This window comes from Triticum dicoccoides, chromosome 4A (genome assembly GCF_002162155.2).
Source record: "Triticum dicoccoides isolate Atlit2015 ecotype Zavitan chromosome 4A, WEW_v2.0, whole genome shotgun sequence".
Taxonomy (NCBI): Eukaryota; Viridiplantae; Streptophyta; class Magnoliopsida; order Poales; family Poaceae; genus Triticum; species Triticum dicoccoides.
In genome coordinates this window covers 637434737-637455627 of record NC_041386.1, presented here as the reverse complement: position 1 = coordinate 637455627, position 20891 = coordinate 637434737, and the positions used below count along the sequence as shown (strand labels likewise).

The window sequence follows — 20891 nt, the reverse complement described above, 5'->3', positions numbered from 1 at the left end:
AGGCCAATGGCTTTCTTCTCCCCTCAGATCACAAGACAAGAGCAGACCATCTAAACAGGCGGATCGGACCTTCACCTTGGTAGGGAGGTGAGTGCTACCTGTTGCCGTGTCGTCCTCGAGCTCGGGGTGGCCATCCTCCTCCTCCTCGAGCAGGACAAGGTTGTTCGTCCCCTACAGTCCAACGGTCATCTTCTCCAAGGACATATACAAGGGCAGAGCACAACATTGATGCAAGTGCCACCAAGATAGTTTCAGTCAAAGTTAAAGCAACGGTACACATGCAAACTGAACCAAACCGAGGTGCATATTCATATGTGTGTGTATGTAGAGATGCCAGTGCCATCTGAATTTTGGGGAACCAAAGCATGGCTGTTGTTGTTGCTACTTTAGCAGCAACAGCATACTCAAAGTGAAACGAGCAGCAAGTTGTTTTATAAGCAGTGCATACTAGTAATTAGCTAGGACCATTATTATTGCACAACCATTCGAGGACGGTTGCAGACACATCTATCTCAAGGCTCTACTTGAGAAACAAAAGCATAAGATATGTGATGCTATCAACCTTAGCATAAGAAGAAAAAAAACACAGCCTCTCCGATAGAATGGATGGATGCATCATGCGCAATAATCGATTATAAGTGGACTAGTATTTCTTTGCTATTTGAGTTAATGGTGTATATCTACTGATTAAACAAGGGATTGTCTATTTATCATTCAACTGAAATCAGTTGGACATTATTCAAATTTCTTGACCAATAACAAAATGACACTTCTATGTCCTTTTTCCTTCTTTCCTGCATGTCAATGACCCAAAGCATGCAACATGCCTGACCTGCAATAATGAGTTTTGCACTGTACATGAACTGCATAGAACCCGGTTTCGTAAGGCTGCGCTGGACCACATAACAATTCGACAAAAGGCCTAAAGAGAGACACTGAAATATTCTTTCTATTCCACAGCACAAACATGTCACTTTGTTTATAAGGACCAGAGAAGTATCATAAACCACATGATCTAGCATGTACACTGACAAAAAATAGCAATTCTAAAGCACAAGGGCCTAGGGTCAAAGGAAACTGAAAATTACGGTTACCAAGCTGCTCAAATTACATAGTAGAAAATTATGTGCTCATCAAAGTTTCTTACGCAAGGGTAGAATCAATCAACAGTATAGCAGTAACTTGTAGAGAAAAAAGACAAACCCGAAAGGTATGGAGTGATACTTTAAATTCACTAAATATATAGTATGATTGCTCTAAAGTGCACACTGTAATTACACTTAAATTACTCTACTGTAAACCCGTTGAAATTACAGTGTAAATTACACTAAAAGTTGCACATGAATTACATTGTAATTTCCGTAAATTTACATAGTAAATTACACTGAATTTACACTATAATTTCCATTGCACTTAAATTACACAGTAAAATGCACGGGAATTCACATAAACTAACATTGTAATTCTCTGAACTTACAGTACAAGAACCTTGAAATTACACTGTAATAACCATGAAATTGCACTGTTAAATGTCCCCCGAAATATAGTGGAACTGACACTGAAATGCCCTAAATTAACGTCACTGAGTGCTGCAACACAATACTTCAATCCTAAATGTGCAGAGCACGTCATACCCATGTATGCACTCCTAAAGTCTAGCAGCCAACTGAGCTAACTAATCTAATCAACCCTAAACAGCAGCCAATCAAGGGATTAACCTCAAACTGCAGCAACCGCTAACTTGCCATGTATCGCCCATGGGTGGATGAATCTGAAACAAAGCATGGTGCAACTCAAAGTAGAGGAGGGGGAGGGCAGAGGTAGTGGTGGGGCCTGAGAAGAAGTCACCGAAGAAGGAGGGAGGCTCCATGGGGCCTCTGCGTGGTGTGAAGAAGGATCTCCATCTCCATGGTGGCGTCCCATTCCACGGATGTGTGTGCCCCTCCTGCCGTCATCGCCGTCCGCGCCATGGCGACCTGCAAAAAAGGGAAGACAAGTGGCGTGAGGTACGGAGGAGAGGGTGGGCGAAGAAGGAGGGGAGAGACCAACCTGTGCCGGATCCGGCCACCTCTGGCCTCGCCGTTGCCGGTTGTGGCGGATCCCGACGAAGTTTTGGGGAGGCGCCCGAACCCAAGCCGTGGGGGAGGGTGGAGCCTTTGAGCGCCGGATCTAGATGATTAGAGCATCTACAGTCATGCACCTCAAGTCTGGCTCATACACCCGGGTGGGCCACCCGGTCACGATTTTTCGATCCAGACGGGCTCCTTAAACGGGCCTCGAACGCCTGGGCTGACCGGCACCCCTCATATCTAGCCCAAATATGGGGCGCCCGGGTGCGCCCGCCACATCGGACCCATCAGCCCGACCCCATCGAAAATTGCGCCAAATGCACCAAACCCTTTCTCCTCCTCCCGCCGCCCTCCAACTTTTCCCGCGCCCGAACCCTCGCCGTCCTCCACCCTTGCTCCCAATCCTCACCACTGGTCCCGATCCACCACCGCGACGAAGACGCAGTCCGCCTTGTCCATCGGCGTCCCTTCGTCGGTTTCGACTTGCAAGGCAGAGGACGCTGCCCGGAAGTTGCGGCAACGCCTGTAGCGAGAGAGGGAGGCGGCGGTGGCGCAAGGAGGTTCAGACATGGTGGACCACCAAGGGGTGGCGATCAAATGGGAACTCGAGAAGGCCAAGACATTTGGCTACATAGAGCTTGAGAAGGAGAGGTTGCAACTCTCACAGGACGTGGTGGATGCGATGATCATGTTGGCAGACGAAACCCTCTTGGATGAGCATGTGAAGAACTGGCTTGCAGACAAGAAGAAGAAGATTAACGACCTGATATAAACATGAATTTTCAAAAAAGTTGGTAAATTTGAAAACAAATATCGAGTTTGAAAAAAGGTTCATCAAATTTGAAAAAAGTTCATCCAATTTGTAAAAAGTTCATCGAATTTGAAAATAAGTTCATTGAATTTTGAAAAAAATATCGAATTTTAAAAAAGTTCACGAAATTGAAACGAAAAATGTTGTATTATTGAAAAAAACTAACCACGTCAACAGCAGGTGGCCTATTGGTTAGGTGGTGTGTGTTGAACCAGTCGATTGCCGGTTTGAATCATGGTGCCTACATTCAGTTTTTTTGGCGTCTTTAATATAGAAAAAAAAGGAATGTGGGCCGGCCCATCGTGACAAGAGGGTGTACTGATACACCATAAATGCGTCCTTCCCAGTCGTCTCATACTAGGGAAAGGTCCTCTCAATGCTCTAACGCCCACGCCGGATATAGACCGAACTGTCTCACGACGTTCTGCGCCCTATACCGTTAACACGGTATTGGACGCTGAGGGCGCCGTATAGGTTTTGCGCCCATGCATGGCCTTGTGTGTTGCGCATCTGAGCCTATAGTACCGATGAGGCAGTTTGCCACCAGATTGATATGAGAAGTTTATTTTCAAATCAGATCGCGTGTGGGTCCGGCCAATTAGCAGGCCCGTCTTGACTTCCAAGAAAATAGACGAAGCGTTCTCCACGCCGGCCTTTAATAAATAGTCATCATATTCTAGGGTTTACGCGGGTTTTATTGTATTGTTTAGCCATGCTACAGTTTCGCATCTATGAGACGTGTAGGACTACCGTCTTGTTAGATCCAAAGTGGAACCCCAACTTTTGATCTAGTTCATGTGCTTAATTCTTCATTCGCAATTTCAGATTGCAATTCACCTTTGTTCTTGCCGGTTCTTTAGTTGCTTGTAGGAACTCAAACCTCGTCGTTCAGGTTGACCATGCCTACGGCAAGGTCAATAACCATCGGAGATTGGTTTAGCGATTGTCGAGGCATATCATCGGGTATTTTATAGCCGGATCGTCAAGATCAGAATCCACCAAATTGATAGTTATCCTCACTCTCATCGAAACATCGGGCCGCCGTCACATAAGTGGTATCAGTTTTCAGTTTCATCGGTGAGAGATTTACAGTTTTGTTAGATTAGTTTATTTTTCATGTCTTATAACCCAAAAAAAGCCAAAAAAGAAAGAAAGATTAGTTCATCCTTTGCACCTACCTTTTTAGCCTTTAGCAATTTTTGCATTTAGTACTTGCGTAGTTGAATTTTTGGTTGCATCATCCTACAAATAGTGCTGGTTTAGATTTGTACGAGAAAATTTTGTCTACTAGATCGAACTTTTTTTTCTCCACCATAGTTTCCGCCGCAAGCTCGTCCATAATCTGAAAAAAAAAACTATCAAAATTGCATTGGATTCCTTTGTTTTGCGTGCAATCCGACATCCCATCTGTTACACGTCGTTGCTGTCCGCCCTGACGCGTACAGCAGCGCCGTGTTGCATCAGACATCAGTTCCACTCGTGTCTGTCCTCAAGCGCCAGTTTCTTGTTCGCCATGGTGCTCCACTTTATAGCCACGTAGGTTTGCTTTGTATAGGCAGCATCATCATAACTAGATCGCGCGAGAGTGCTGATCCCAACCGATAATAATAAAGTGAAGAAGAAACATTCAATTACCCCATGCATCCCATTGGTCCAGCACCGAAAGTCTAAAATTATGCTTAATCACTCAATATATCATCACATATATCCATTGTTGTAAGCCATGTATTTTTATACGTTTTAGCTCAAAACCAAACCAAACTGGTGAACAGGATAATATGATATTTCATCACAAAGCATAAAGACCCGATTCATACCATACGATCCAGTCATAACGATCGCCCATGACAATAAGTTCATTACAAATGATAGAGTCTAATATACCAAAAGAGATTGATAGAGCAGTACACGAAACATATATGGTTCGGCTATGGCATAACATCAGACTACCTATATATATGGATAGAGAGTTTGGTCTGACTGCCTTGTCGCCCGGCTCCTCCCTGCGTTGTAAACACATGTTGATCGACATTATGTGTTACACAAAGAATCCATAGTGTGCCATACGAAAATCAACACAGCAAGAATACATTTCTTTTTCTAACCCTTATGCCTTATGAATAGTGTTAGTTATCTGGCAAATAAATAGCTCCTATTATTACTACTCCCTCCGTCCGGAAATACTTGTCACCAAAATGAATAAAAGGAGATGTATTTAGATGTATATTAGTTCTAGATACATTCCTTTTTATCTATTTTGATGACAAGTATTTTCGGACGGAGGGAGTACTCGCATAGTGAACATGCTAAATAATCATGTTAACAAATGACAATAGTTAAAAGTTGATAATGCAAAAGGAATGTGTTAACAAATGACAAAAGTTAAAAGTTGATAATGCAAAAGAAAACATGATTATAACACCTTTAGAATTAGTTTGGTAATGTTCACTGCAGCAAGACACAAAATTCATGTAGTTCTTGGTAGGCATAAGTTACCAGAGTCCGCAAACATGAGTAATCCAGTCAGCTAGCAATCAGCCAAATGTAGGGGCTGCCAACCAAATTTCTAACATAATCGTTTTACTAACAGGGAAGCGACAATATACTTTGCTGTATATCCAAATATGCTTTAGGAGTCATCAGAAAAATTCTTGTATAATATTTGCATCCCTCTTAACAACAAGGAACAATCTTGGTACACAACATCTATCTGTTTATTATTCCAAGATACCAAGATAGGGGAAGCATACTAAAAAGCAACATCCTTGCACCAAAACAGCGGAAATAGTTTCTTGTAACAATTCATAATATGCTTTGCAATTTCCCCTGCACAAACAAAAGAACTATCTGAGCTTGTGGGTAGCAGGAGAACTCCAAAACAAAATCAGACCTACAATTTAAGTGCAGGGTCCCAATATAGTAGCTATTGATCACCCCATCAACAAGGCGCCATGATGTTCATGAGTTTTCTTTAGCACGCATTCAGAAATCACTGTTAGATACAAGATCATCACCTAACATCATCAATTAGCATGAGCTTTTGACCAATATGCAGCAGACTTAAACAAACAGATTATATAAAAGCAAAACTGACAGTCTGCTGAAGGTTTATACATCCAAGCAACAAATACAAGTAATAACACTCCAAAAGCTCTAGGCTATTATTTGATATAAGACCATTTTTTCGCAGCAAATACATAACTTGAACCGATAAAAGAGGTAAATGTTTTAACATTATCACAGCACTGGGGCTATATTATTCCTTATTATGGAGTCGGAATCACTTGCCCATAAAAAGCCGTAAAGATTGATGTAATATTTTTCATCTAACATAAAAACCACCAATCCATCTTAGCAAGTACTCCCTCCGTCCGGAAATACTTGTCATCAAAATGGATAAAAGATGATGTATCTAGACGTATTTTAGTTCGAGATACATTATCTTTTATCCATTTTGATGACAAGTATTTTCGGACGGAGGGAGTAATAACGGGAAGTCAACTCTTGTGAGAAAGTAACTACTCAGTCACTCTATTTAGACTACATTAGCAGTCACTTCCAAAATTTCAGGAAAAATGTCACAGTCCAGAAAGTGCATCGAGTTTAACATGCCATTAAACTGAACCGAGGTAACAAGTTCACTTCCCAACTGTTTTAGGCATCTCGGATTTACACACAATCTACACATTTGCTCATCACACAAATTAGGAGGCAACAATAATGATATACCCATCAAGTTCACTGCAATCTTTTTATCCTACCTGAGATGTAGCCTGCAGGTGGACGTTGGATTCAAGGTTGCCTGGCCCCAGAACTGAAACAGTAGCAGGCAATTATGAGAGTTATTAACAAGAAAATAAATATGCATTGGTGGTTAAAGAAAATGTCGCGACAGATGGCCAGAGATAACAGTTACTACTATTGTTGAAATAATTTACAGTGTGACAATGCACAAGCTTGACTGTTCACAAGAAATAAATAATATCTTGTTCTTCTTCCTCTGCACCGAACTCTCCCGCGAGATTATTCCTCCCCTCCTTCCTCAGATCTGCCACAATTGTATTTAGAAAATGCACGAGGACATCCTCAATTTCCCAAAGGATGTCGCCTACTGAGCAGTACATGTAGACAATTATGTCCAAGCCTATCAGGCTATAAACTATTATGCTCAACTGAAAAAGCAAATATTGAAATAATAGTTATTTCAAATTTCTTTTATGTGCCCTGCACAAGGTTTTATAAGTCTGTATAATTAATCCATATACAAATAAACATATATTTAGTATTTCTATATGGTTGAGATCTAGGACATTGTTTACCAAAACTTTGTTACTATGATATGTTCTTCAAATGTGCCAAACATATAAGTTTTTTCCCACTCCCTACGGTTGTAAGGTCATGTGTTAACTAAAGATCGACAGTCAACACCAAATCTTTATGTCCATAAAATGCGAAAGGGACAACCTTTTTACTGATTAGTTTCAAAGTCAACTAACATGTATTGATGGTTTGTATGGAAAATATATTTTAATTAAATTGTCTAGATAGATGTACACACCTCAAGAAAAATAGCAAGGAGAGACTATAATCATCTGGTCTGAGCATCAGTATAGGTGTTGGCTAAGACTTGTTACCATAAAACCTATATTCTATAAGAACATCATCATAAAGAGAGGTGATATCGCGCCATCCATACTCGATATATTAATCATAGAATAGGCTTTCTCCAAAACACAAACGCGAGTATCTTGAGATAGTTTCTCAAGATATGAAGAATGAGAATGGATCACAGTACATATATGCACACAGTAATAGCATTAAGTGTCAATAGCCACAGAGAAAAGAAAGAAGGGAATTGTCCATCATGTGGGTGATCATAGTGACGGAGATATCGACAATGTGGGTGAGTGCCCTATAACCTCAGCCTTGCTGATGAGTATATCTAGGTGCATCCAAAATATACATGATTATTTTTGTTTTGTGCTACATGGAAAGTGCATAGAGCTCATTTGCTTTGCCTCGTATGATTTTAAATTCTACATAATACTTCAATAGATGATAAACCTAAAGAATATGTTTTTGGTTATGTTAGTTGGAGGCTTTACTTAGAACGCATTTGTCAAAACATGTTGTGTTTCAGCTTTAATAATAACTAAATCATCTCTTCATGAATTCAGCTAACTCTACCGCAAATACCAGTTAAATTTCTCTTGATACGGGGTAACTAATTGAGCCATAGAAAAACAAAACTTGGAATGTCAAAAGGACGTAGACAGAGTCTGTACAGATATCACGACACAACAAGATATAAAATAGGATGTAATAGTGACTATGCTTTATTTCTAGTAAAACTATCACAGAGAAAGAAAATTGTTGGACAAACAATCCTCTCTTTTTCATATGTGATTGGACAAACAACCATATGTTTTCATGTGTAACAAAAACACTAATTACAACTCAAACGTTAGAAATTCTAATCAAGGCCCCCTTCCATACACAAAGGAACAAAACCACCAACATTTCCATGCACAAAGGAACAATAATGTTAGGCCCTACCTGAATCCAGACAAGGAACAAAAAAGCATATATTTACACCCCATCAAAAAACAAGCATGGAAACAAAGGAACTACAAAAATATAAAGCATAGAGAATAGTACATTTGGCCTTTACCAGAAAAGGAAAGCCTCATTGGCCAACCAGGGCAAGCAGAACATGGTGAGCCCCAAAACACAAATTGCCATGCAACCATACACCTAGCTCTGGAAAAGAAGATGCGTGGATAGGAGGAGAAGAGGGGTTGACCTGCAGATCCGTGAATGGAGACGTGGGAGGGTGCTGATAGACGGTGTGCAAGCCCAACCCCGGCTTGCCGCTCAGCCGGCGGAGACGACATTGAGCCCTCAATGCATCGACGGCTTTGTGTTCCCTGTATGGAGTCACAGAAAAAAGGAGATCAGAACTGTGTATATATGGACATCTATGAGAGAGTGAACACTGGATGCAGAGGAGGAAATGGAACCAAATGGTGATCATTACTATTCAACTTGAAAGGAAGCGCAGTTTATATCCATGATTTCCCTCTTGTGAAGCAAGCATCAAACAACACAGAAGCAATGAAATTGCACATTCAAATAGAACAATACATGACATGCTCTTGTGTCGAGAACAATTGCAAGTATTTTGTGCACATCACATCAGATTTGCAGGGGTAGCTCGAGAACGGGTGGGGCTCACCACGTGTGGGGGTAGCAGGAGGAATAGGCAGAGCAGCCTTGAGGGCCCGTCCAACTGCAGAAGCAGCTTGTCCTCATCGGAGCAACCTTCACATAAAACAAACGCAGGAATCAGAATAAGAGGAGATGAAGAAACAAAGAAGAGATTCATGCCCACCTAGAATAGTCAGAGATCCACCCAGAACAAAGACCATAATAAACTAAGAGCCTAATCAGGTTGTCATGGTTAAGAACATATATAGCAGAACAATTAATGATTGATGCTGCTAAATCAACAACCCAAAGCTGAAGCTTTTTTTGATACATCGCTGCTGGAAACATGCAAATACAATGAATTAGAGCATCTCCAGCCGTTGGAGCCCCCCAGGACAATCGCCGGGCCAAATATAGCACGTCCTGGGGGGCAAAACACCTTCGCCGAATGAAACGCGAGGACGGTTTCCCAGCCGTTGGTGCCCCCAGGACAGTCGCCAGGCAAAAAGTGAATGAGTGGACCAGAAAAAAATGATACATGGAGGAATATGATTGGCTGTTGCTTCCGCCGGCGCCCCCAGCAGCCCCCCAGCGCGTTGGGTGTGGCCTGGGTTCACCGGCACCTTTTTGAGGTCTTGGGGGGCATGGCTGGGCCTTTTTTGCCATTTTTAGCTCGCCGGCAGAAGGAAAGGCGCCTGGGGGTGGCACTCGGGAGGGGGGGGGGGCTGGAGATGCTCTTACTACTTGAATGAAGAGAAAGAATGTTTAATTACCGGGTGCGTGGCGTTGTAGTGGAGGAGAGCGTGGCGGTGTCGTGCCTTCCACTGAACCTGACGCATGATGGCGGTGTTGTGCCTCCTGCATCAAATGCAATTGGAGCAAACTTACTTGGTACTGTTATAATTGTTCAACATAGATACTTCAGCAGCACTCTTCCCTATTAATGAAACATGGAGGAGGTCGACCCGACGTGTCCGTTTCCCCACTCCAGGTGCCGGCGGTGGCGCCGTCCGTGAGGGGGCCAAACCCCGGAGACGCGTGCCGCCTCTTCGGACATGCCACCACACCACCCCGCATGTATGAGGGGCCAGTGCGACACTCCGGTGGCATTGCTACCCCCTCAGGGCCCCCGTCCCGCCTAACCCTGGAGCGGTTGACCACGAGATCTAGCCCTTTGACTTTTCACGGACGGGCTTTGAACAGTGGACCTCTCCACCCGGTTGTGTAAGGTCAGCTCAAAGGGACACCTGGGAGCAACATCCGGGCCAAACCGACAGCTACATCCCCTCCGTGTAGACCCGATGCGTCCGTTTTCCCCCTCCAGGTGCCGGCGGCGGCGCCGTCCGTTAGGGCGGCCACGCCCCGGAGATGCGTGCCGCCTCTTCGAACATGCCACAACACCACCCGGTTGTGGTAGGTCATCCCATAGAAACACTTGAGAGCAACGTCCCCTCCGTATAGACCCGATGCGGCTGTTTCCGCCCTCCAAATGCTGGCGGCGGCGCCGTCCGTGAGGGGGGCACACCGCGGACGTGAGGGGGTCACACTCCGGAGACGGGTGCCGGGCGTTTGCAACCGCCACTCAACTTCTATTGCATAGCTGTTTTTTATTTTGATAAAATTTAAGGACCTATATTCAAAAGAACATGACAGCATATTATTAATGTACTCGAAAAAAATACAAACTATATATATATATATATATATATATATATATATTCATAATCTATGGAAAAAATTAAAAACTACATACTTATTCATATAATACATAAAAAAGCATGAACACATATTTTTTAAAAAGCATAAAAACATATGCAAAAAAACGTATGTAAAAAAAGCATTAATACATATGAAAAAAAAAGTATGTAAAAAAAATAGCTATGCCGACGGCAAAGCCGTTGGCATAGATACGGCAGAGTTCTGATGGGCGCCATGCCGCGGATCGGTGACGTGGCATGCGGAGATATGCCGACGGCCGCCCGTCCAGACCGTCAGCATAGGTTTGACGGCGTTAGCCACTAGTCACCGGCGGGGTCGCCGGGCCCACAGTTATACCGACGGCCTATCTATGCCGACGGCTGCTGTCGGCATGTCTGCGGCTAGGTCGACGGCCGTTCTGTGCCGACGGCGGCCGTCGGCATAGGTCCATGTAACCCGACGGCCAGTTTAAGCCGACGGCCAGGACTGGGCTGTCAGCATATCTCGAACTAGGCCGACGGCAGCCGTAGGCATAGCTTTGGCCGTCGGCGTATGCCCGTTTTCCGGTAGTGAGGGAAGGCTCATGGAGGACGCATAAGAATTTCTCCAAGATCAAGATCATGTTAGAGTTCTTCCAAAATTCATATGGTCTCTAGAATTCTATCCCTTGCTCAAAAGATCATCTAGAAGAAAAACTTATACTAGAAGTTATTTTTTCCCTCAAAAAAATGTTGCAGAATTTTCCGGTTTCAGTTTCAGTTTTTTTCTACAAGGGAAGCGATTTCCACACGCCTCCACGCCCACTCAGCCTGGTTGAACCCAACCACTTGACTCTCTTCCTCCGGCCCCCAGATCCACATCCACACCGACCCCAGCGACCACCACGGCCGCGCAGCCTCGCCGCCGGCGTTCCCGGACACAGACCCAGATCTAGCAACCACCATGGCAGCGCCGCCGCCGCCGGCGCTCCCGGGCGAGCTCGTCGAAGAGATCCTCCTCCGCCTCCCGCCCGACGAGCCGGCCTGCCTCCTCCGCGCCTCGCTCGTCTGCAAGACCTGGAGTGGCATCGTCTCCCACCGCGCCTTCCGCCGCCACCTCCACGAGCTCCACGGGGCACCCCCTGTCCTCGGCTTCCTCCACAACTGGGACGACGAGGTCATCCCCCGCTTCATCCCCACCACCGCATCATCCTTCTCCCTCGCCGCTCCGCATCGTCAGTTCTGGCGGGCCCTCGACAGCCGCCATGGCCGCGCCCTCTTCCTCTCCGAGGGCGATGGTACGCAGGAACTCCTCCTGTGGGAGCCAACCACGGGCGTCCGGCACCACGTACCGGTGCCCGCGGCGTACGACTACGAGACAGTGTTCCAGCCGAACGCGGCCGTGTTGTGCGCAGCGGACCCGTGCGACCACCGTGACTGCCTCGGGGGTCCTTTCTGCCTGGTCTTCGTCTTCTCCGTCGAGGAAGACACTGACGACGAGGAGGAGTATGTCACGTCGGCATGCGTATACTCGTCGGATACCGGCACGTGGGGCGAGCTGACCTCGATGCACGTCGATTTCTTGATAGACTTTACATATTATTCGCGGGTGCTCGTTGTGAGGTCTCTGGTGTACTTCATGGCCACCGGTGGGTCGATCCTGGAGTACGATTTAGCAAGGCACGACCTGAATGTGTTCGAACCACCAGACTATGATCTACCCCACTCCGAGAGACTTAACCTCATTCTGGCAGAGGACGGTGGACTGGGAGTTAGCCAAGCGTTGGATTCACATCTCAAATTGTGGTCAAGGGAGGTAGCAAGTAACGGAACTGATGCACAATGGGTGCTAAGCCGGGTCATCAACCTGAAAAATTTGCTTCCAATGCGTGCTCTCGCTCATGCAGATTATAGTTTGCTTGTGCTGGGCTTTGCCGAGGGAGCAAATGTCATTTTTGTCAACATGGTTGCTGGCCTCTTCACAATTGAGCTACACTCGGAGCGGGTGAGGAAGGTATGCCATAATCATGGTTTCTGTAATTTGGTTCCAGTTATCGGCTTCTACACTCCGCGTTCTAGGCTGGAAGCACTCGGAGATGAACATCATGACCTGCTGCCGCCACTGAACATTACTGAGGAGGTGGGTGGTGAGGAGGAGGATAAAACACTACAGCGGGCGCGAAAGCTGTTTGATAAGTGGTGGAAGGACATCGAAGAGGGGGGCTTCACCAACACCACTGACTTTTTCAGCCACGCCCTTGAGATCAGGTTAGGTTTCTAATCCCAAACTCCACTTATTCCAGACACTTGAGCATTCTTTTCATGTGTCATTTGTTGATTTGAGGCTTTGACATTTGTAGTTAGTTTAGTAGGACTTATGATGCTGTATGACAAGGTTGATTAACAAGTGTGGTGTTTCGGCTTCATGTGTTTGATAAGTGAGCGCATGACACGCGTTCAATTTGTCAATGTGACCTGATGACTATATATATTATATGGAACTCGGGGCCTGGCATCTTTTGTTACGAACTTACGATGTATATGTACTGCGATGAGCATCAAATCAAACTCCAAGTACTTGAGGATAGGTGTTATCCCATTTGAGAAAGGTTTTATTCCTCTCCAGTACAGCTGGCTAGTTGCAAATATTTCATTACCGTGTAGTTTATTCATACGGTACTTCAGAATTTTATTTAGTATTTTGTGCAAGCACTTATCAGATGTTATAATACTATAAAAGGCAATCAACAGAACGTAGTTAGCACGTTGTGTCATGAAAATGGTTGATGAAATAATTAGTCTTGTTATTCTACCTTGACAACACTCATGGCCTTATGTTCATGTTATAACCTTCGCAATGATGCATTCACAAACTTATTCCTTGTTTGTCACATAGGGTTCCGCTATCTCCGGGGTGGGCTAGCATATTATGCAGATGTGGACGTGCCTTGCTATGCAAAGCTATGAAGGCAACCAATCCTTCCAGAAATGGTTCAAAGAGTTCATCAAATGAAGAATCAATCAAAAGTACGGCTACAGCCAGCAAAGACGATAGTGAGTGCTCAGAGGCCTTTGGTAGCAATGTTGAGCAAGCACCTTCAGAGAAAGTTGATTCTGAAGAAGGTATACTCTATATCACTAACACCACAGTGGGAGTGTGGGGTGACATACATCGCTCAACTTTACATGTTCTCTAGGTTTTGTATGGAATTGTTTCTTAGACAAAGCTGATGGATTAGTTGAGTCCACAGATTAGCCTGGCATTGCTACTGCACAAGACAGTTATGGGACTGAAAAGCCATTATTACCCTTTTTATCGATGTATAGTTGATAACACTCTATTGATTACCATCATTTCTCATGGTCTGTTCATGCATACTAATTACTGAAGAGTATACCCAATAAACAACCAATCAGTACTGTGCTCGTACTAATGCAATGTAAATAGTCTTGTCTTGGACTTGAATTGTTTGCCCTTCTGAAGGACTCTAAATTCCTCATCATCATTTCACATGTGACCATCTAATAAATGTTGTTTTGCTAATTGTTCTTGTAGTGTAATTTTTGTACTGCTCACAGAAGCTTTTATGGGTCGACTATATTTTAGTTGGATGTGTGTCTTGTGCTGCCAGCTATTTGTCTCCTTTTTTCCTTACTTGTACGGTTGGTATGGCAAGGCCTGATTAAGTAGATATGGGTAATATGATTCACACACTTCATTCAACTTCCTTTTACCAACCATGTGTTACAATATTGCTTAGCTTTTGTATGCTTTTAAATGATTGGTTTCTTACATACCATCAAAATTCCAACTATTTGCTTTCAAATGTACTAATGTAGTATACGATCATATTGTACTGATTATGTTGGATAGTTACACATTTGTATGCATCTCATTGCTGTTTTTCTTCTTCTTGGACTGTGTGCATCCTCTCATTCTGAGGCCCTGAATAGTAGAACTCTTCCATTTTCTAAATAAAAATGTTTTCTTCTTTCTATAGTAAATTCTGATATAGTCATTTGTTAGGGAAAAACATGAATGGCAAAAATCAGGAGGATAGGAATGTGGCAGGTGGCGGTGACGATTCTGATTTGGATCTGGCCTGGAAAATGTTGCATGTTGCAAGAGCGATAGTTACCAAGAGCCCCGACATGACAATGGAGAAAGTTGATATATTTCATGGTCTAGCTGAAGTCTGCAAGAAAAGAGGTAATCTTAGTTATGTACGTTACTAGTGTGCACTGTTTTTGAGTCGAACAACTAGTCCTGACTAGTCGCCGACTAGTCGATGAGTCGTAAAAAAAAAGTCGACCCAACAACGTGTCACTAGTCAACGAGTCGCGACTAGTCGCAACTGCAGGGCCGACTATTCAAGAGTCGCTACCCCAGAACAACTCATCGACCCAGAAACCTTGCTAGTGTGTTAGCCTAGTGAATGGGCATGCATGGCCTCACATTTGAGTTTTACTTTTGCAGAGGACAGGGACAACGGAATTGGCTACTACTCCAAATCTTTAGCCATCTTGGAGCATTTGGTTAGGCCTGACCATATTCGAATTGTTGACCTGTATCCTTTTCGTGGTGATAAACTGATTATAGTGTCAATCACTCTGCTGTATAGTAGTAGTACAAAGCAGGATATTCACAACCCAAGTGCCGTTTCATTTTTCTGGTGGTGTATCACTGTGGTTTTAGGGATACATTTAGTCAGTTTAGCTGAAGATTTTGGTGGCTAAAGTTGTCTTCCATTTTATTAGCCACACATGATTTCAAATAATTTGTGTTGACCCAAATCTTGCACGGGTTCTTTAACCAGCTTAAATCCACATATAGTGTATATTTTTGGGACAACCTGTGATCACCTTAGGAAAATATCAGGTAGATAATGCTTGTTTATTGTAACTAGCATTGTGGCCCGCACATTTGTACAGCTAGACATGTGATGTCATGTATATTTTCACATTTTTTTGTATTAACTCTGATATGTTGGTATGTTATTGTAAGTATAAATATAAATATATAGTTGATTTTGTAGAAAAAAATTATTGTGAATAATTATTTTATTTTATTTTTTCGCAACGGCGCGAAGTGTTATTCAGCTGAAGGCATTGGTAGGTTATAATTCCATATATATTTCAAAATCATATTGAAGATGTAGTTGAACATATCTATCCAATATTATTTGAATTAATGACTAAGCACCATAGTCTATGACATACAAAATCAAAGAATTTTGTGCTAACCTCCATCTTTCTCTGTAGCGTCTCGCACCCCTTGGTCTCTATCTTTCATACTAAACATTGATTATTCATGCATAAACCATTGTGTTCTCCTTCACTTGTTTCATCAATAAGCGTAATCTTGTTATTTATTTTGGTTAGCTGTACAAATGGTGATAGTGTCTTATGCTCTCATATTCTTCCATTTATTCTAATATTTTGCTTGTTGTATAGGTGGATTTGTTCACCTAAGGCAATGTAGTTATCTGGGTAAATTTACTAGAAACTGCTCAAATATTATCTCCTACCCACAATGGTGATAGTGTTCTTTCTAACCATGCCAATGCTAAGGAAAATAGCTTATTATACTTGGCATATTTTTTTTGCGGAAATGGCATAAATTGTTTCTTTCTTTCTTTACTCTTGTACGACACTGCTTTGCTTACATGTATGATATGCTCACTCAAGTGCATATGGTAGCTGGTGTCAATCCAACTTTCCTTACCAAATGTTGTACGTGCTACATGGTCGTCATGCATACATGTACTCTTCATTATTTCTGTGTGCCACATTTTGCCTGTGAATTATGTTCGTAAATGCTAATTTACGTGCGCTCTAGTTATATTGATGTGAACTTCCTATTTTTCGCTACTGTTGAACCCATACATGTTAGAGCATACCTTCTACATAATCCATCCAAATATTTCTTCTGACTCTTCTCACTACAACATGCTCTCCAGAATTCATTCTCTTATTTTTTTTATCAATATCATGCAACTAACCATATATTTCACTTCCCATATTCTACTATGTTTATAATTAACTCCTGTAACAAAGTATTTTGATTTCATGTGCAGTTCTTATGAAAACAGAATTACAAAATTTCCTTCATTTCTTCTTTTGAGTTCCGTGTATAGAACTGTAACCTTATTATTTATCCACCTAATGGACCTATCCTCACTCTCTACATACCTTATTCATAGAATGGATAAAATTTCCAACTCAGTTTTAGTGTTATCCTGACTTCCATCATTAGGTGAAAAGAGAATATAAATTGTATTGCTCTTATTGTATAATACATTTCTAGCGAGCTGCATACTAAATTTGAATGAAAAATCCATGCTAATTTTGTTCTTGAATAAAGTTTATTCTCAAATTTGACTAAAATTTTCATAAAATGTTATTCAAATATATTTCATTTCATGTGCAGTTATTTTGAAAACAGAATTACTAATTTTTGTTTATTTCTTTGAGTTCCACCTATAAAAATATAGCCATGTTTTTTATCCATCTAATGGAGCTGTCTCAAATTTCTAAGACAAGCTTCTCCTCTTTATTCGCCTATTAAAGTTGTATCGACAATGTATTAAGCAGCTGGATTCATCTACACATCATTATAACCTGGACTAACCTGGACGTAGCACAATCAGGGTTGTAGGTATTCTCATAATGTAGACGAATGTGGTATATTTGGCATTGATTTTCTCATTTTTGGAATTTTGTAATGGTGAAAGACCATGGACCCATTGACGGCAAGGTACACTAATTTTCAAGCTTTGCGGAACATGCAGATAAGGTATGCATATGTGCGTACATATGCATAAGTGACTACGTAATATGTATATCCAGTATTTCAAGAAAATACTTGTTATCTACCTTTCCATGTGAAAGTTCTTTTCCTACTTGCACAAATGCACTCTGGCTTGTGCGGCTTCCATGTGAAAGTTTTTTTCCTACTTACACAAATGCATTCTGGCTTGTGTGGCTAGCTTCCATGTGGAAGGAATCATCGTGCAACAAACTGAGATTCCGACTACCTTTTAATTTTGTTTTCTAGCCTTCCTCGTGGTAGCATGGTAGTTTTATATGCTTCTGTTTAATCTCCTTTACACCATCCATAAGTGCGCGGTTAGGGAAGCTCTTTTTTTTGCTTGTTCTATTTGATCTCTGTTGTGCACGTTGGTATATGTGAAGGAGTTCGTATGAGACATGAGTACGTAACTATGTTTTGTCGACTATATTAGTGATTGATGACATAAGCGTGATGTCATCGTTTGTAATTTACACTAGTAGAAAAAGGGCCTATAGTCCCAGTTCGTAAGGGCCTTTAGTCCCGGTTCCTGAACCGGGACTAAAGTGTCGGTACTAATGCCTCGACCCTTTAGTCCCGGTTCAATCCAGAACCGGGACTGATGGGCCTCCACGTGGGCAGTGCGCAGAGCCCAGGCAGGAGACCCTTTGGTCCCGGTTGGTGGTACCAACCGGGACCAATAGGCATCCACGCATCAGCATTTCTGTGGCTGGGGTTTTTGTTTTTTTTAAAAGGGGGGGAGGGTTTGGGGGTTTTGGGGGGTTAATTTAGGTGTTTCATATATTGTGTTAGCTAGCTATAATTAATAGAGAGAAGTGTCCTCTCTTATGTCCGTGCTTGGTCGACCCTACGTACTATACATACGTATAGAGAGAAGTGATATCGACCATCTCTCCTTCTCCGAGAGATTGGTCGAACAACAAGTTCTCGTATATCTATCTGACACTACCGGCTACATATATACAATAATTATCTCTTACAAATATAATCATACGGACTCAGGGTCCACATAGAATTCTCCGTCTTCAGGGATCACGTGGTCAAGAAAGAATGCCACCAATTCCTCTTGAATTGCTCGCAGGTGAGTTGGTGCTAGGAGTTCATCCCGCTTCCGAAACATCTAATTTAAAGAAGGGGGTCAATACATATATATATGAATGAATGAAACTCAACACAAATGATGGTAATAAAATAAAATTGTGAATGTTGTTATTTACGTACTTCATATTGTTCGTCAGTGTAGCCCCGCTCACAGGTCGTGTGGCGGATGGACTCGCAAACGTAGTATACACAGAAATCATTCCCTTGTTCCTGCCACAACCACTTTACAAGAAATAAAGGTTAATCAAACTGATAAGCAAGAATGCCAAATGGTATTGATGAAACTAGCGCTTGAATGACTAGTAGATGCGCTTAAAATGCTACTATAGTACTTACTTTCGGGTGTCTAAATTGCAGCTCCTTCGCAGTCCCGGAGCTTTTCTGGTGAATTTTCTCCAAACCCTGCCGGACAAAGAAAACAATTACTTGATATATCAGGAAATGAACAAAGTTGCTGATATGGTGGATAATGATCGATTTAACTTACTTCTTGAGTATTTGAGTCATGTCTGCATAGTCCTGGGGATCTTTTCGTCTTGAGTCTAAGACGGTTACTAGTCCCTGCTCAAGCTTTATCTCTAGGAGAATATAGTGGAAACTGCACACGCATGCATAACTCATCAATTACATTACTATAACTTTGACTAATATATAAGGGAAACCGAATACGCACAAGACAATAACACTCACTTGAAGTTGTAAGGAAAGAGTATTATATCTTTGTTTTCATTTATTACGAACGATCGTAGCAAGTTGGCCTCGGTAGCTGCGGCATGAAATTTAACCTGAGTTGCATCTATGAGATATGTGTTAATGAACCCAATATCACCGACTTGTCTTTTCTTCAATTCGGCGATCTTCAATCTGCATAATATAGTGAGGATGACTATAAATACATGCAATGAAAGAGCTAAGCTATATAGAGAAACTTAATGACAGAAGTAGTACTACTTACAGACAGTAGCAGGCGACCGTTGTTTTATCGAGGGCCAATTGATTGAAAAACTGATAGAACTCCTCAAATGGAATAGGCAACAGTTCAATTCCAACGAGGTCATGCTCCTTTTTAACTTTCACATACAAAGAACTCCTCCCCCCAGAGTCTCTGCAGATTTTCAAGTACCAATCATGCAATCTTCGCATCATCGTTGATAGAGATCTTTCATCTTTGACGAGAGGCTTTCCGTACTCGTATCCTTGTATCTGCATGTCCATGGGTTCATAATGTACATCGTCGGGCAGGTAATATGCAAGATTGCTATAACCGGGCACCATCCTCGGATCATTAGCGACGTTGTGGCTAGGCACCTTGAGCGGGGGGCACGATTGCTTCTCTTGTTCGCCGAGCTGGGCAATTTGTTTCCCAGCTCGTCGTTCTTTCAGCCTTTGATCACTGACAGTACCTCCTGACCGCTCCGCTTCGGCAAATTCCTTTCCAATAATGCGCTCATAGTTTCCTTTCGGCGGAGACTTCGGTGGTTTTGTCAGGGCAGCCAGAGTGCGCTTCACTTTCACCGGATCTACCTTCTCCTCCGGAGGTGGATGTCTCTTTGCTCTCAACCCTTGAAACCAATCATCCACTTCGGTTCGCCCGATCTCGGCGTTCTCCTTCGGGGTCCTCTCATATGGTAACTTCTCTGGAGTCTTCAGAGAAGGACCGAATCTGTATGTCCTCCCGCCTCTGGTTGTACTGCTAGACGCCGACCGAGCAGACGGACCGGTTGTCTTCTTTACTTGCTTACGAGGTGGAGGAGAAGGACTATGACGCGCGGAGCAGCTGGAGCGGCGGCAGGTCTCTTCCGCCCTTGCTGACGAGGCGGAGAAGGAGGAGGCTGGCTGCTCGGGTGCGTCAGCGCAGGCGGAGAAGGAGGCGGAGTGCCGCCACGCGCCGGAGAAGGAGCCGGCCGAGGGCCCTGGTCGTCACTCGCCGGAGGAGGAGGCGGTGGAGGAGGCGGAGTGCCCTGACTCACCGGAGGAGGAGGAGGAGGCGGAGGCGTCCAGTTCGGAAGGTTGATGAGCTCCTTCCACCATAGGCATGGAGTCTTCAGAGCAGACCCCAGCCGAGTCTCCCCTTCACCGGTAGGGTGGTCAAGCTGGAGGTCCTCAAATCCCTCCGTTATTTCATCCACCATCACCCTAGCATATCCTTCTGGAATCGGCCGGCAGTGAAAAGTTGCGCCGGGTTCAGTAGGATAAACAGAGCCAACAGCCGCCTT

The 20891-nt window shown here is 43.3% G+C and overlaps 2 protein-coding genes across 5 annotated transcripts; one reads left to right on the top strand and one right to left on the bottom strand.

Moving 5' to 3' along the window:
- Positions 1–4774: 4774 nt before the first annotated feature.
- Positions 4775–9498, bottom strand: LOC119287593. 4 transcript variants are annotated; one of them, XM_037567163.1, is made up of 6 exons: positions 9272–9498; positions 9116–9201; positions 8684–8807; positions 6642–6694; positions 5775–5849; positions 4946–5706 (listed from the first exon to the last, which is right to left on the bottom strand). In XM_037567163.1, the coding sequence occupies exons 1-5, from the start codon at positions 9306–9308 to the stop codon at positions 5811–5813; spliced, it is 339 nt and encodes a 112-aa protein (XP_037423060.1). In that variant the 5' UTR covers positions 9309–9498; the 3' UTR covers positions 4946–5706; positions 5775–5810. The 4 variants fall into 4 exon arrangements, with proteins under 4 accessions (XP_037423058.1, XP_037423060.1, XP_037423059.1 ...); XM_037567161.1 differs by lacking the exons at positions 4946–5706; positions 5775–5849 and adding an exon at positions 4775–4883; XM_037567162.1 differs by having other exon boundaries at positions 4946–5849.
- A 2229-nt stretch (positions 9499–11727) lies between these two features.
- LOC119283933 lies at positions 11728–15484 on the top strand. Its single transcript, XM_037563275.1, has 5 exons — positions 11728–13031; positions 13660–13754; positions 14791–14973; positions 15241–15379; positions 15460–15484. Exons 1-5 carry the CDS (start codon positions 11728–11730, stop codon positions 15482–15484), a joined length of 1746 nt encoding a protein of 581 aa, XP_037419172.1.
- The last annotated feature ends 5407 nt before the right edge of the window (positions 15485–20891 follow it).